The 17,363-nt window shown below is 43.1% G+C and overlaps 1 protein-coding gene across 4 annotated transcripts in view; it reads left to right on the plus strand.

Moving 5' to 3' along the window:
• The window catches only part of APP (amyloid beta precursor protein), a 295,204-nt gene that overhangs the window by 210,639 nt on the left and 67,202 nt on the right, over window positions 1-17,363 (plus strand). For all 4 annotated transcript variants that reach the window (XM_060234377.1, XM_060234378.1, XM_060234376.1 and 1 more), the window contains 2 exons: window positions 5,324-5,398; window positions 10,587-10,745. In XM_060234377.1, coding sequence (XP_060090360.1) covers window positions 5,324-5,398; window positions 10,587-10,745 — 234 coding nt within the window. The remainder of the gene's footprint in view (window positions 1-5,323; window positions 5,399-10,586; window positions 10,746-17,363) is intronic.

Raw genomic sequence — 17,363 nt, forward strand, 5'->3', positions numbered from 1 at the left:
GTACATTTAACTTTTCTAAGCTGCTGCGTCTTGGAAAAAAGGAAGCAGTGTTGTATCTTTGGTTTGTAGCACTGATTAATATTGATAGTGTCTGACAAAAACAGATGAGTCTTTCTGACAAGTTAGTGTAAACAGACCTTTCATATTTTACTGGCAGCAAAAGCATAGTCCTCTAAAACAACCAGCTTGGGCTGGTGCTACATGACATTTTATTTTTAAAGATAATCATGCTGTTCAGGTTCCACATACCATTTATCATCCCTGCATTGGAGCTGAACTTCTGGTCTCCAAATTTACATCTCCTCTGATCAGCCTTGTGAGGTGTCATTGTATAATTTCACATTCTTAAAGGTTTGAGGAGATAAGAGACTGTGAACATTTGCTCAAGAGAAATATAAGCTATATCACCTTGGCAGTAAAGTTGGCTTTCACAATGTGTGTCAGCCAAATGTCTTTGATTTTTAATTTGAAGGTAGATTTATACAACAAAAATCCATTGTTTGGTGAAGGATTATACTTATAAAAAGCACTAAACAGGAAACCCTGCATTTGTAAAGTAAAACAGTTTGAGATATATGAGTGTCATAGTGAAGCTTGATAAAGAGGATTTACACTGTTGCTTAAATACTTAATTATAAGCCACTATGCCTTAGAAAGATGAAGGAGAGGGGAACCATCAACAGGATGCCTGAATTGATAGTATAGGTTAAGTCAGGGGCGTCGAACATGCAGTTTGGGGCCAAATCAGGCCCACAGAGGTCTCCTATCAGGCCCCCAAACAACTGTCTGCCATCTGCTTTCTTCTCCCTATATCTTGCTTCCTTCTGCATAACAGCTTGCTTTGCAAGGCTTGCTCAGTTGCACAGTAGAGCTACTGAGCCAAGCCTTTCTTCCTTCTATTGGCTGAGGCTCCTCCCCAGTCCCCTAGGGAAAGAAGGAAAGAGTCATAGCTTCCTTTGCCCAGTGGGAGAAATACAAAGAAAGCATCTTTAAGACCAAAGAGTGCTAACATTTTAAGCATGTTTTAGGTTTTTTAAAAATATATATTCGCTTTGTGTGTTCTTTATAAAATTTATATTTGCTACCTAATCTTAAATAGGTACACATATGGCCCAGCCCAACCTGACATGGCCCGGCCCAAAAAGGTCTCATTTATGTCAGATCCAGCCCTCATAACAAATGAGTTCGACACCCCTGCTCTAATGCTTGCTCTGCTTTCTTAATTAGCAAGGAAATGGAAAGAGAGTCAGCACATGCTCAGGGGCAATGTTCCCTGTAAGCTGTGGAGTCTTGTGGGCAAAAATTCTACTTTGTGAGCTACGGGCATTAAAGGTGTGAGCTACTGCATAAATTAGTGTGCTCCGGGGCCATTTCCCCTGAGCTAAGACAAAAATGTGTGAGCTGGAGGTTAAAAATCTGTGAGCTAACTAACTCAGTTTAGAGGGAAGTGCTTTTTAACAACTATTTCTGATATCCTAGGAAGGAGGCTAAGCTGAGATGAAATCTGGAGACACCTAAGGATCTGGAGGTCTGGACTAATATCTCTGACCCACCAAGAGCACTCACCTCGGTCATCAGCCGGTCGGCCCCGGTGTTCTCTTCATCCTTAAAGATAATGTCGGGGTTATAATTGGGCACAAAGTCCTTGAAGCGCTCTGAGTCACGGCTGATCTTGCCCTCTGCTTTCCTGCTGGCCCCCCAGCGTCTGCTCGGCAACTTCGGGCACCGACTGCTTGTACTGCAGCGCCATGAGAGGCTTGCGGTTGTAGGGCTTCTGCCCCACCGGTCCCCTGCCCGGCCCACAGCCCAGAGCGAGGGGCAGTAGGAGGCAGCTAGCCCAGCAGAGCCTGAGCAGGGCCAGCCTGGGCGGCGCCATGTCCAGCAGGTGCCCAGCTGCCCAGCACACTTCCCTGGCTCTTTGGAGGTCTCCCGTCAGTCCCCAGGAGTGCCGTCGGATGGGCTGGGCATCATCACTTCCAAGTTGGGGTGCTCTTGGGGATTCCTGCAACAGCCTCCCTCTCCCACAGTACCCCCGCATGGGGGTGCTCTCCTAATCCAATGCCCCTGGAAACTCTGGCCCCTCCTAGTGCCAACCTGCAGAGAGTCCCTCTAAGTCAACCACCGCCCCCAAGAGCACTGTCTAGCAACCAGCCGCTGCCCTGCAAAGAGCCAACCCAGTGCCCGCCCCCTCTTTGCTAGCGCCAAACTGCGCCCCGTGCAGCAAAAGCCCAAGAGTGCCGGGTGAAGGAGCAGCGCTGCCCGCCTCTTTCCGGCCGGTCCCAGTCTTGGTGATATGGGGCAAGTCAGCTGCGTTCTTCCAAAGCTCCTGCAGCCCAGCTCCGCTTTTCCACGAGGAACTGTGCCACCCCCCACAAGAAGAGCCACGGGCCATGCCTGGCAGTCATCTCTCCCGCCCATCAGTGCCAACTCCCACTTCATCTTCCACTCCTGCCGCCGCCGTGCGCCACCTAGGCTCAGCGCATTTCTTCAGTGCAGCACTCAGCCAGCTTTGGAAGGCGCCCCTTCACTTTAACTGTCTGTATGTGCGGCGCCCCCTGATGGAAATGCAAGACCTATTTCCCCTCACTGCATTTCTTCAGTGCAGCACCCAGCCAGTTTCGGAAAGTGCCCCTTCACTTTAATTGTCTGTATGGCACCCCCTGACAGAGAGGCCGGACCTCTTTCCCCTCATTGCAGCATCCGCGTTTGGACAGGTTAAGAGTGGTCAAAATGGGGTTGTTGATCTGCACTAGAAGCATTCCTGCAACTTTTTTTTTTTTTTTTTTTGCGATCTTCCCTTCTCTCGGAGCCGCAGCTGAAGGAAGCTTAAGAGATAGACCCTTTCATTCTCCTGGTAGGCTCAGCTTCCTGTCATTAATGTAGTTCCTCCCCTCCCCGCCAGTTCTCCTTCTTTCTCCTCATCTAGATTTACATGTCCTTCCTTCTTCACACGGGGAACGTCAGGGTGGGAATCAGGGTCAGGTCACCGGGTAGGGCGCACAGAGGTAGGCTAGACTAGAGCTTTGCTTCCTACCATCTAACAGGGTGTCAAACATGTGGCCCCGGGGCCGAATCAGGCTACAGAGCAAAACCTCAATTTTTTCCATTGGTTGAAGCTCCTCCCTCTCCTGATCCCTTGGGGAGAGAGGGAAAGAACCAGAGCTTCCTTAGCCCAGTTCCCTGAATCCCCTGGGAGAAATACAAAGAAAGAACCTTTAAGACCAACAAGTGCTAATGTTTTAAGCATGTTTTATTTTAATGGTTTTTTTAAAAAAAATCTTTAGTCATGTCTGTCTGTGTTCTTAAAAAAAAAATTATATCTGTTCTACCTAATCTTAAATAGGTACACACATGGCCCAGCACAGCACAGCCCGGCCAGGTCTCATTTATGTCAGATCTAGCCCTCATGAAAAATGAGTTCAACACCCCTGGGTTAAGTCTTAAAAGATACAGACTCTTGGACAGGAGGAAGTTAATTTCTTAATTTATTGCTCTAAGAAGCTTTGTTTGAGATAATGCTTGAACTTTGATTTTTAGCAGAATCTGCTCACTGTAGCCTCTGTAAGGTATTCATTCTTCCCCTTCCCCAGTTTTCATCCATTCCCTGCTCCAAAGGCTGTTGTGGTAACATTTAGTGATACAGAACAGATTACAAAAAAATTATATGAAAAATTCATAAGGTTAATGATGGGAAAAAGTTTCAATGCTCCTGTCATTTTCCTTATTTGTTGTTGTGAAATCCGTATCAGCGAAAAATGAATTAAAGTGCTTCCAGTGGTATAGTTGTTCATTTGAATAATCTCCAAATTATTTTCTAAGTACCTGTGCATATGAAATGTGATTGATTTTTAGACTCAGGTTTTCTTCGGGTGGGAGGTTGTATTGTGTGTGCATTAGCACATGCCTGGAAGTCATGGTGATTTCTGGCAACCCCGACTGGGACATGGAGGACGTTCAGAGAGTAGTTTGATTTAGCCTGCCTCTGCCTCTCCTGATATTCTAAAGAGGTCTCCCATCCAAGTACTTGCCCTGCTTATTTATTTATTATTTATTAATTTCATTTATATCCCGCCCTCCCCCACCTTGGCAGGCTCAGGGCGGCTAACAACATTCCATACAACATACAGTAATAAATAAAACCTTAAATTTACAATATAGAACAATAAGACATTAAAACATTAAATTAAAACCAATCCAATAAATACAGTTATGGTGCGGTATAGATCTTTAGACCGCATTGGCGGACCTTTGATTACCGTTTTTCTTAGCAGTCTGAATATGCTAATTTAAAAAGGGTGGTCTTGCAGGCCCTGCGGAACTGTTCAAGGTTCCGCAGGGCCCGCACCTCCTCGGGGAGTCGGTTCCATAGGGTAGGGGCCGCGATCGAAAAGGCCCGTGCTCTGGTACTCTGATATTTAATTTCCTTCGGCCCAGGGATAGTCATTCGGTTTTTCCCCGTTGACCTCAGTGCTCTCTGGGGTTCATATGGGGAAAGACGGTCCCTCAGGTAGGCAGGTCCTCGGCCATATAAGGCTTTAAAGGTAACGACCAATACTTTGTACTGGACCCGGTATATAATCGGCAGCCAGTGCAGTTCACATAGCCCCGGCCGTTCCCGTTTTGGGAGTCCCAACAACAGCCTGGCCGCCGCGTTCTGCACTAGCTGCAATCTCCGGGTCCGGCACAGAGGTAGCCCCAAGTAGAGGGCATTACAGTAGTCTAGTCTTGAGGTGACCGTTGCGTGGATCACTGTTGCGAGGTCCCGGCGCTCAAGGAAAGGGGCCAACTGCCTTGCCCGCTTCAGATGGAAGAATGCTGACTTGGCAGTGGCTGCTATCTGGGCCTCCATCGATAGTGAAGGCTCCAGTAAAACACCCAGACTCTTTACCTGGTGCGCTGCTTTCAATGGCGCACCATCGAAGGCCGGGAGAGCTATTTCCCTTCCCAGAGCGCCGCGACCCACGCATAGGACTTCTGAGATCTGACAAAATCGGGCTTGCCAGGTCTATCCAGGTCAGGACTAGATTCATGTTTTAGACAGTAACCAACGTACTGTGTGCTGGCGGAGCAGTAGCTATGGAAAGTGGTTTTCAAATCTCATCTCAATTTAGTTCAACAATTGATGCTTTTCAGTCTAGTCTACTTCACAAAATCGTTATGATGATCAAACAAAAAAAAATCAGGCACCATTTCTCATAGTGTTTCATATTAAGGGTTTGTTATTAGATTCATTGTATTTTTTTAAACTTCTGCCCATTCCCCACAAACTTCTCAAGGCAACATATAATTATAATAAATGTCCTCATTTTCTGTGTTTTGGCAGGTCATGAGGGAATGGGAGGAAGCAGAACATCAAGCAAAGAATTTACCAAAGGCTGATAAAAAGGCTGTCATTCAGGTAAAGAATAATTAAGATTGTAATGTAAAACAAAAGTTTGTGGGCACATTTTAGGGCATGTTGAAAATTCTGAAGTAGTATTACTGGCTGCTTCCACACAGATATTTTATTGTGTCTTGCTTTCCGTACTGGAAAAAACAATGACATGCAAGCCCCCACTTTCCAGGTTTTCAACTTGTTTTTGTGTTATTTTCCCTAACTTTCTTTGGTACAGATTGTATGAATGGGAAATATTGTTTGAACAGGAAACTGTATTTTGAAACCTCTAAACTCACCATTTTTTCTAAATATCTTCTTGTGCTCTTCATTCCTTCTTGTCACAAATGTGCTTTTTGGATCATTGTAATTGTTGTATTGCTAAATCATAACAGTATCAAGACATGGTTTCTACCTATTGATTCTGGTTGGGGGGAGGAGTGCAGGAAGGGAAAGGACAGAGAATATCCCCAGTGTGAATGTTATGTTGTAGTGCCATTTGCAAAGTCAGTAAGTCTGCAACAAGGAATCATTAGTGCTTTGAAGTAGTTATTATTATTTTACATGTTGGCTGCATTCTGGTCATGAGCAAACCAGGCAGCAGCAGTTTGTTTGGTTCTTCCGCCTGTCTCATGAACTATGCTGAGACTTAAGACCTCCTAGTTGAGAACTAACAACAATCTGTCATGCATATTTCAGCATATTGCGCTTTGATTCTTGCCCACAAATGAGAAGTGCAGGCAAAAAACAAACATAAATCTGTTAGTGCCCCTAGTTTAGAAATAATGTGAAATGGCAGTTAGTTCTTCAATCTCAACAGAACATGCAAGTGGGGAAAAAGCAGACAAGCCAAATGGACACTGTTTAGTATCTAAGTTATGTTGATGTTATGCAGATATAACAAGCATGCTGGTCACTTCATGTGTATCTCAATGTTTGTTTATTTAGTAAATTTATATTCTGCCCTACCCCATGAATGGGTTCAAGGAGGATTACAACACAGTCAAACAGTTAAAATTGTTACATTATAGGCTTGCCAATCCCCAGGTCCCAGCGGGGGTTCTTCTGCTTTCCCAGGCTCCTTCCCACTCCCAGTCAGCTGGCTGGCGGGGGGAAGTCCCGCCCCCAGAGGACCATGTGCCTTTCCACCTCTGGAGGCTTCAGTCTCCGATTGAAAGGCTTCCTCTTGGGATGGTGTGTCTGTGTTACTTTGAAGAAGTTGGCAGCAACTCGTGAGTAGAGAGGCCAATCCCTCTTTTCAGAGTCGCCAGAAACGGGGTGGGAGGGGGAGGAGGGAAACGTCTGCTGAGCACTTCATTATTCCCTATGTGGAGATCGATTCTCATGGGGAATTGATCTGGAGGTTTCGGGGGCTCTGGGGGAGCTGTTTTTTGAGGTAGAGGCACCAAATTTTCAGTATAGTATCTAGTGCCTCTCCCCAAAGTACCCACCAAGTTTCAAAACGATTGGACCAGGGGGTCTAATTCTATGAGCCCCAAAAGAAGGTGCCCCATCCTTCATTATTTCCTATGGAAGGAAGACATTTAAAAAGGTGTGCTGTCCCTTTAAATGTGATGGCCAGAACTCCCTTGGAGTTGAATTATGCTTGTCACACCCTTGTTCCTGGCTCCGCCCCCAATGTCTCCTGGCTCCATTCCCAAAGTTCCCAGATATTTCTTGAATTGGACTTGGCAACCCTATTACGTTAAGACCAATAACATCAATACATTAAAACAATTTAACCTCCTGGTTGCAGAGCAAGAGACAAGTGATTCAAATTAGTGCAGTTTGCAGCCAGCTGAATAAATCAATGATGTCATATTTCAAATGGACCGTCAAAGATAAAACACTTCAGCACTTCTGTAAGAGAGGCTGATTTAACTTAGTTTGGATGCTTGGTGCCTCATTCAAAGGCCTGGCGGAACAGCTCCACTTGCAGGCCCTGTGAAAAGATAGTAAATCTGGCAAGGCCCTAACCTCTAATGGGAGCATGCTTCACCAGGCTGGGGCCCTGACCCTGGCTAAGTGGACATTCCAAGGGCCAGGACAACCAGCCAACAAATTTAGTATTTAAGAGTTTTGGTCGTTCCTTATAATGTTTTTGCTGAGCCTCTACTCACAACTGTCAGGGTTGTAGAGGAAGATATACAATAAAAAGGGCAGAGGTCTGGTCTCAGTTACTCCCCACCAAGATTTCAAATATTTCCACAAGGGTGACTGTTCTTGATAATAGTGTGATCCTATAGAATTGCATTGTAAAGATCCTTGCTGCTGCAATATCTTGCAGGATTTCCTGCTGGAAGTTGAACTTTTTTTTTTTGTCAAATGTGCCTTTTTGTCTTATAAATAAAATAAGATTTCTATTTTATTTATAAATATAAATTATTATGTTTGATTAATTCTAGCATTACTATAATGGTTGCTGAACTTGGAAGACAGTTTCTGGATAAGTAATTTTCCCAGCATTAATGTGTGCTTAGTTATATTTAAGTCCTTTTTTTAAAAAAAGTCAAATCTTGATCCAGTAACTGCATTTTGTATGCATGGACATATAGGGTTGAATCCTATGACTGTTTCACTTAACCTTCCTTCAATACAGATAGACTTTTCTCCATCTAAGGATGCTTCTTGCCATCAGAAAAAAAAATTCTCCATTGGAAGAAAACTTTCTCCTTTGAAGAAAGACTTACTAGAAGCTAGTCATAGGATCCAACTACAAATTTCTAGTGTACATCTGCAGAATATTCAATTCACTCCTGCATCTGTAAAGGAGATTTAACCCTTTTCATGTATATCTACAACTACTCTTCTGTGGAGGACTCCTGTCCTCCAATAGACAAAGATTTGTGATTCTGGACCATGATCTATTGCACAACCCCTCTGCTCATGTTGATATATCCTCTGTATACTTAGAGGAAGAAAAGTGACAGAAATGGCGTCTCTATGCAGTTGCTTGTTGGTCTGTGGGCCCCCAACTTACTCATTCTGATAATTACATGATGATGCTGGAGCCTATCCACATCTCTCTTATATGAGAACTACTGTCAGGGAAGAACTACGTATACCACACTGTGCTCTTTAAGGAAGGACAAGGTAAAATGTAATAGATGGTAACATTCTTCATTTAATTAATTTATACCCCACTTTTCTCTCATTTGGGAACCCTGAGTGGCTTACATACCGTATTTTTCAGACCATAAGACGCACTTTCCGCCCCCAAAAAAGTGGGGGGGAAGTGTGTGCGTCTTATGGTCCGAAGGTACGTACCTTTGGGGGGTGAGGGGGCGATCTGCTGCCTCTTCCTCCGATCCGGTGCTTCCCCCGCGCCTGCCTGCCTGGCTCCATCTTCTTCAGGCAAGCGCTGGGATCGCTCCACGTGGCCCCAGCGCTTCGCAAGCGCTGTCTGCGGAGGGGGCAGCGTGCTTCCTCCTTGCCTGTGTGCCTGCCTTCAGCTGTGATGTTTAAAGCAAGCGCTGGGATCGGAGGGGGGAGGGAGCGATCCCAGCGCTTGCTTTAAACATAACAGCTGAAGGCAGGAACACAGGCAAGTAGGAAGCACCCGCCCCCTCCGCAAACGCAGTGCTTTGCGAGCGCCGGCTGTGGCGAGGGAAGCGTGCTTCCTACTTCCCTGTGTGCCTGCCTTCAGCTGTGATGTTTAAAGCAAGCGCTGGGATCGAAGGGGGGAGGGAGCGATCCCAGCGCTTGCTTTAAACATCACAGCTGAAGGCAGGGACACAGGCAAGTAGGAAGCACCTGCCCCCTCCGCAAACGCAGCGCTTTGCGAGCGCCGGCTGTGGCGAGGGCAGCGTGCTTCCTACTTCCCTGTGTGCCTGCCTTCAGCTGTGATGTTTAAAGCAAGCGCTGGGATCAGAGGGGGGAGGGAGCGATCCCAGCGCTTGCTTTAAACATCACAGCTGAAGGCAGGCACACAGGGAAGTAGGAAGCACCCGCCCCCTCCGCAGCCGGCGCTTGCGAAGTGCTGGAGCCACGTGGAGTGATCCCAGTGCTTGCCTGAAGAAGATGGAGCCAGGCAAGCAGGCGCGGGGGAAGCGCCGGATGGGAGGAAGAGGCAGCGGATCGCCCCCCAGGTGGAAGGTGCGGCCTATCCTCCGGAGCGCCTTATGGTGCGAAAAATACGGTAATTTCTCTCTCCTCCATTTTATCCTCATATTAACCAAGTGAGTTAGGTTAGGCTGAATGAGTGAAGAAGAAGAAGATATTGGATTTATATCCCGCCCTCCACTCCGAAGAGTCTCAGAGCGGCTCACAATCTCCTTTACCTTCCTCCCCCACAACAGACACCCTGTGAGGTGGGTGGGGCTGGAGAGGGCTCTCACAGCAGCTGCCCTTTCAAGGACAACCTCTGCCAGACCTATGGCTGACCCAAGGCCATGCTAGCAGGTGCAAGTGGAGGAGTGGGGAATCAAACCCGGTTCTCCCAGATAAGAGTCCGCACACTTAACCACTACACCAAACTAGTGGCTCATTCAAGATCCCCCAGCAAGCTTCTGTGGTAGACAGATGAATTTAACCTGGGTCTGACACAACCATATTATACCACAACTGGTGTCACATATTATCTGTGGATATAGAGGACCTAGCCCACCTCTAGAAGTGTAGGTATATTCCCATTGGATATCTGGGTTGCAGTTTTAGGATTGACTACAAACTGAAAATACTCAACAACTCTTCTGTATTCATTGACACCCTAATTTCCAGGAGGGAGGAAGATGAGTTAGATTTTTAAAAATGGAAATAAACATTGTAACAAAAATACTGTGAGGATTGTATGCTTTTTTCTAAATTTTTAAGCACAAGATACTCTCATGGCTTTCCTATCGTTTCCCTGGTCAGACACATTCTAGCCTAGTCATTTTATGTTGATGAAAGTCTGAGAATGAAGTTAAAACTAATTTCCTTCATTAGGTCTTTATAGACACATATGACACAATCTTTATAGACACATGTGACAAGAAGGTCAGTTTCTGACATGTCTTGAAAAAGGGCCATAGGAAAAAGTTGGCAGTGTACAATTTAAAACAAAAGAGCAAACACAAACCCAAACAAACAAAATACTAATAAACTCCTAATTAAGTCTGTGCAAGTAGAAATCACTTTAAATACAGTTAATTTTATGCTGATAGCTAGTTTGTGGTGTCTACTATTTTAATACCTGTTTGCTTACTTGTATTTCTTTTTCCTTTTGCAACAGCATTTCCAAGAGAAAGTAGAATCACTAGAGCAACAAGCTGCAAATGAGAGACAGCAGCTAGTGGAGACACACATGGCACGAGTTGAAGCCATGCTCAATGACCGTCGGCGTGTTGCTCTAGAAAACTATGTCACAGCCCTGCAGTCTGTTCCTCCCAGGGTAAGCAGAATCTGAAGTGTAGTAAGAATAGATATGGAGCTCAATTCTGTGCATGTTATTATCTGGGTTCATTGGGACTTGATACAAGGTAAGTACATTCTGTGCACACCTGCAGTCTGTTCCTCCCAGGGTAAGCAGAATCTGAATTGTAGTAAGAATAGATATGGAGCTCAGTTCTGTGCATGTTATTATCTGGGTTCATTGGGACTTGATACAAGATAAGTACATTCTGTGCACACCTAGTACATTGCTGGAGTATTGTCTAGGATTCAGTGTATGCCACAAAAATAACTGCCTTTGTATACTTTTGTTTCGATCTTGTTAATTTCAGTTTCTTTAAGATGTGGCTGCGATATCTCATGACTCAGTTCTGTTCTTAGTATATCACTTTCAAGAACCTACACGCAGGTTTTGGAGATTTGTACCCAGGAATGACAGGTTGCATATCTATAGGCAGATATGACTGAATTAGGCAATTCCCACTTAAAATAACATCAAGCAGGAGAGAAGATGTAGCTGACAAATCTGAATATGTTTCACGTTTCGTCAGTCACTACACAGCCTCAGAAGCCATGTAGTACCAACAAAAAATATAGAAGGTATATGAGAATAAAAAGGTGCAAGCACCAGTTGTTTCCAACTCTGGGGTGATGTCACATCATGACATTTTCGTGACAAACTTTTTTAACGGGTGGTTTGCCATTGCCTTCCCCAGTCATCTACACTTTCCCCCCAGCAAGCTGGGTACTCATTTTACCGACCTTGGAAGGATGGAAGGCTGAGTCAACCTTGAGCCGGCTACCTGAACCCAGCTTCCGCCAGGATTGAACTCAGGTTGTGAGCAGAGCTTAGACTGCAATACTGCAGCTTATCACTCTGCTCAAACAAACCTGATTGCCATTTCCAGCAGTGGATGAACATGTGGCAGACTACATCAAACATGTTAGGCAACAATTTTTATTTTTGAGGAAAATCTGCCTGCCTCACTGGAAGCTGTTGAAAAAGTATTTGGAGCAGTGAAGTATACAATATTTATTGACTCCTCAAAGCTTTAGAATACTAACAGCTAATTGTAGGGTATAACTCTAGAGATATCATTTTACTCAGCATTATAGCACCTGTCTTGCCGTTTATAATGTCAGTTATAATGCAGTTTATAATAATCTTATGAATTCAAAAGAAAAATTCTGGGAGGATCATAATACTGTAACTATGTTGACTTGGAGAAACCTAAATTAAGTTATACAAAAATGCATCTGTCATTCCTTCCAAGAACTACAGAGTTTGTAGAAGAGGAAAGGAAGATGGGATGTGCACAAGATCGTGAATCTTGCGTTCTGACTTGTTCTATAGTGGGCTTTGGCTAGAGGGGCACATTTACCAGAAAAGTATACCCAGTTTTCCAAATCCTCAGTTTTATACACATTAGAAGACCAGGACTGACTGCAATACAGTTCCTTCAGATCCATAGTTCAAAAGGGAATGGCACAGCCAAAGAGTCAACCAAATCTTATTTCCCAGTATATGTTTTCAGCTCTTCTAGCAATCAGTTCTAGCGCTTGCTTTCAGCAGAGTGCAGCTCTGTTCCCATAAGTGTTTAAATCCTACCCTTCTTGTCAAGTGAGTCATTATTTTTACTTGAGTCAATATATTCTGGTAATAATGTATTGAAGGAAGTCACAAAGAATAAATATGGGAAAAGATGCCAAATGATAACTGGACTGTTTGAAGGATTAAGGCAAATCTTATACTATGTTGCTAGTGAGAACCCTGGTCACACTAGCAAGCACCTTGACAGTTCTGTTATAAATAGCCTCATTTCGAAGCAAGATTTAAAGCTGGTTACAATGCAGTAAAAATGAAACAGTGGTCTAGCCAGCAATTTGTGCATTCTAACAACTGTACTTGCCATATCACAAGATATACCTGCCAGTGTTGCAGGCAAATCTCAAGAATGCAGGCAAATCACAGATAACAAATCAGAAGAAAAAGATTTTGTGATGTCAGAAAGAAGAAAACCATGAGTTTAGGTACTATATAATGCATTTTCAAAGTAAATGCAAACTTTCAGTCTACATATGAAAGAATATGCAGAGCTGAATAAATGGTAGCACATTCTACAGGGAAAATTTAAATTTATGACTGTTAAATTTATAAAGTAGTCTGGAGAGAGTAAGATTCTGTGAAGGTAGCTGAATTTTGGAGTTTATCAGTGTATGTCATCTACAGTTAATTATATGGATGGATGGATGTATTCTTCACACTTCCACTTATTTTGTAAGTGAACCATGAAATTGTTGCCCTTTCCATATCATTAAAAAACCTGGTAGCTAATCACTTAAAGGTTCTCATTGTTCTCTCAATTGCATAATATAGCATTCTCATTATAATGAGATGGTTTCAAAATGTTGAGGCATTTGAGGTGACACTGGCTAGTAATTTGTCAATTGATATTCAATAATTTAGGGTTGCCTTCAGCATTTATGAGTAAATAATTAACAACATTTATGCAATAAAATTGAAATTGTAAATGTTAATTTGTCTTCTGACAGATAACTAAAGATCGGTAAAAATATTATTTTGTCATCTTCCCCCCTCCCCCAATTTGACAGCATAGAAAATTATTTTCTAGAGCTCAAACAGTCTCTGCTGGCATTTGTGAGTAATGACTTCTTTTGTATAGTTTGCTCCCCACCCCCTCACACAAGTGATATATCTTGAATAGGGGGAACATTTAATGCTAGTAAATCCCATATTTATTGTTAAAATCCAGTATTTCCCCCATAACTATATCTATTTATTAACCATTGTTTAAAGGAACTGTATTCATCAGTTCCTAAGACTAAGAGATGCAAAATGACATTATATTTTAAATATTTCTTTCTGTCCAGTGTTTCAATAATATATTCATCAAATAATTGTTGCTTGGGCAAAATGGAAAAGCAACTGATGTGTTGCTGTTAAGTCAAATATGTTTTGTTGCATGGGGCAGCAAGCCTGTTGAATGCAAAATATGTACTTTGTATTTTAAATTTGAATTCACCCCTGTTGCAGAAGTATGTAATTAGACTGAGCATTGTCCTGTGCTAATCTGAAGAGGATCGATGTTTTTAAGAGCTAGAAACACTTGCATCAAAAGTAATCTTTCTTTGTCTGAGAATGGACTTCTGTATCCTGCCTGGAGTAACTGGGAAACTGTGTTCTCAAGAGCTCATCCAATAAAATTGGTCTGCCAAAAGTCACCATACTATTTGGCAGCTATGTGCATGTATCTTCTGTTATCTGTATTTGTACAAGAACAGCTTCTTTATGATAATACGAAATTACAAATACTCTGATAGTGAAAACAAATTTCAGAATGCTTGAAACCCCATTCATAGCTTTCTATAGGAACAGCTAGAGAAACAGACAATGGAATTAACTCTGACCACCTTATGAACAAAGGGATGGAGCAGTAGTTTTACAGCCCCATCCTAAGTTCCCACCACTGAAAGTTATTATTTGGAATCATATAGCTATAGTACAGAGGGGAAATAAGAAACAGAAATGCTCCTTCCCAAAGCATTAGCTTCACAGAATGCTCTATCACCCTCTAACACCCACCAGTCATAGACCCATGTGTGACCTGAAGCCAGGCAACCATTGCATGCTAGCGGCATGAGTGGCAAGACCCCTGGAATTAACTTCTTGAGACTGAGTTCTCTTTTACCAGTCAAATACACATGCTTCCATAGCCCTCTCCACTTAAGGAAGCACAGAGGACCACACAGGACTCCTCCTACAATAATATGGATTTCAGCCAGGATGGGACATAGGAGCGCCATCCTTTTACCAAGGAAAAGGAATGCAGACACTTGGACAACAGCAAGGAGATCTAGCAGCTGCAGTCTCATCAAAGGCAGTCTTGGCACACACACACACATTTTTCAGTTGGGAATGTGGCAAACAGGTGGAAAAGATTTGATTCTCACTAAGGGAGATGATAGCCAGAAATCAATGCTTATCTGTTGTCCCACAACGGGCCAAGCAGCAGCAAAACAGGAAGAAGAGGCTGAACTAGAACCCACACTTCCCATACTTTGGAGCTGCTCTCTAATCATTCATTGAATTGAGCACTCAGGAACAAAGCATCATAGAGTATTCCCAGCAACAGTGCTGCCCACCCGAACTATAAGTGCAGAGATAAGCATGGAACATATGGGAAACAGCTCTGAGGGAGCCCTGGCCTACCAACACAGCTGAAATATTAACCCATAACTGAGGGATGGGTACATCATGTGAATTGACATCCCTGCAGGCCCATTATTTTGGCCAGTGAGCCCACATGAGTTCATTACATCCATTTTCTTCAGGGGCCTTTGCATTCTATCTGTCTCACCCTGTCTCATGCAAGCTGCATGGCTTTTCAGACTCCAGTAGCGATGTAGGGAAATGTACAACCTGGAGACCATTTAAATTTTGCTAGAGCATACCCATACCCCTCCCTTTGAACCACTCTATCAGCCCTCTCCCAGTATGTTGAAGACAACTGAGTTAAGGAATGATCATGGGATGAGAACTGAGCCTCATCTGCTGAATCCCATAGAACAGAAATACAGCTACAGAACAAACAATCTACACATTTATTGAAAAGCATCAGGGAAAGTGGTGTCAAGTGAGTTGAATGAAGTTCCCTGCCTGGCAATTTCCCTTGCTTTTTTTTTTTTTTTAATAAAATTATGCTGACTTCCGTGTTGGTAGCAAACAGACCCAAAAGATTGAAATGTACTTGCATGGTTTGTAAAAATAATGTTGACATTTTTTGTCAAATTTATGTGTCTGTTCTTCTGAATACAGTCTTGTCTTGTTAGAAAGACATTGTTGGCAGGCAACAGCCTTTATCCCATTGTCAGCATTATGATTATATTGTTCTGGGTGAAAAGGAAAGGAGGGGTCCTGTGCAAACACCAGTTGTTTCTGACTCTGGGGTGACATTGCTTTCACAACGTTTTCATTGCAGACTTTTTGCGGGGTGGTTTGCCATTGCCATCCCCAGTCATATACACTTTCCCCCCAGAGTAGTTGGTAATTGTAAGTATGTCGGAATGCTTCTGTTTCTAGGCTCGTCATGATTATAGACAATGTCTAACCTGAGACAGATAGTTAGTGGCAATAGCAGGCTGCAAAATAAACAAAAAAATGCAAGGGCTAGAACTCGTAGCAAACTAAACTGCTAACTTTGTCACAATATGCATTCTAGCAGTGCTATTAAAGGATCCACAGTAATAGTTCGCTTGTCTTTAAAATGCCAGAGACACCTTTGTTGTATCTGCTAATTTGTAAATAATAGGTCTCTTTAGATATGTAATACTTCATGTTATCTTTTGCTCTGGGATTTTGTAGAGATAAAAATAAATAACAGAACAAAAATGCTTCCTTTAATAATTAAAAGTAAGATAATATTACTTTTATGCATGTTGTACTTAAGTGATCTCATCACTAGGAAAACTCAATAGAAGTGAAACTGAGTTGGGCTTATTCACAGAAAGATCCTGTGCTGTTAGGACTTTGAATTGCTAATTGCTATGCCAAATTGCCCTCACATGTAAGCACTGTCAGTTCTGTTTTTCTAGGATCACATCTGCCAGCAGGAGAGATCTTTAAAGTTTATAAGATTATTCAGATGGTAGTTTAGCAGTGCATTTCTAAGTACCATTTTATAATTGTTTACCTCTTTAAAAAACATCATAGTGTTACAATATGTGGCACTGCCAGTGGTACTTTGAACTGATCTGGGAAATTAAACAGGTGTCCCCATTGTGAGTTAGTGATTCTATAACAGAACATAAGAGAAGCCATGTTGGATTAAGACAATGGCCAAAACTCAGGTGCCATTACGAGGTCCATAAGTAGGGCCAGAATTCCAGAAGCCATCCCACTGTTGCCTCCCCACAAGCACCAAAAATACAGAGCATCGCTGCCTCAGACATAGTGTTCCCTCTATACATTGCAGCTAATAGCCACTCATGGACTTTGTCTGATATGTGTATCCAGTCTCCTCATGAAGCTGTCTATGCCTGTAGCCATCACCACTTCCTGTGGCGATGAATTCCATGTGTTAATTACTCTTTGGATTAAGATAGGGGGTGGCCAACCTGTGACTCAGGAGCCACATGGGTCTCTTTCACACATGTTGTGTGGCTCTCAAAGTCCCCACCACCCCATCAGCCAGACTGAAGAAGGTATTTGTCTCTTTAAATCACTTCACCAAGCCAGCTGACAGCTTGGAGAATGCATTTAAATTTAAAGTTGCTTTCTTTCCCCATCTTCCTCCTGCTTCCCTCCTCCCATCTATTTTCCTGCCTGCCTGCTCTCAAACATCTGACATTCATATCTTGTGGTTCTTAAGCAAGTTTGACCACTCCTGGATTAAGAAGTACTTCCTTTATCTGTTCTAAATCTATTGCTCACTAATTTCATTGAATGCCCTTGAGTTCTTGTATTGTGAGAAAAGGAGAAAAGGACTTCTTTCTCTACCTTCTCTATTCCATGCATAATTTTGCAGACCTCTGTCATGTTGCTTCTCAATTGTATCTCCAAGCTAAAAAGCCCTAAACTCTTAAACCTTTCTTCATAGGA

Source organism: Heteronotia binoei, chromosome 3 (genome assembly GCF_032191835.1).
Source record: "Heteronotia binoei isolate CCM8104 ecotype False Entrance Well chromosome 3, APGP_CSIRO_Hbin_v1, whole genome shotgun sequence".
Classification (NCBI taxonomy): domain Eukaryota; kingdom Metazoa; phylum Chordata; class Lepidosauria; order Squamata; family Gekkonidae; genus Heteronotia; species Heteronotia binoei.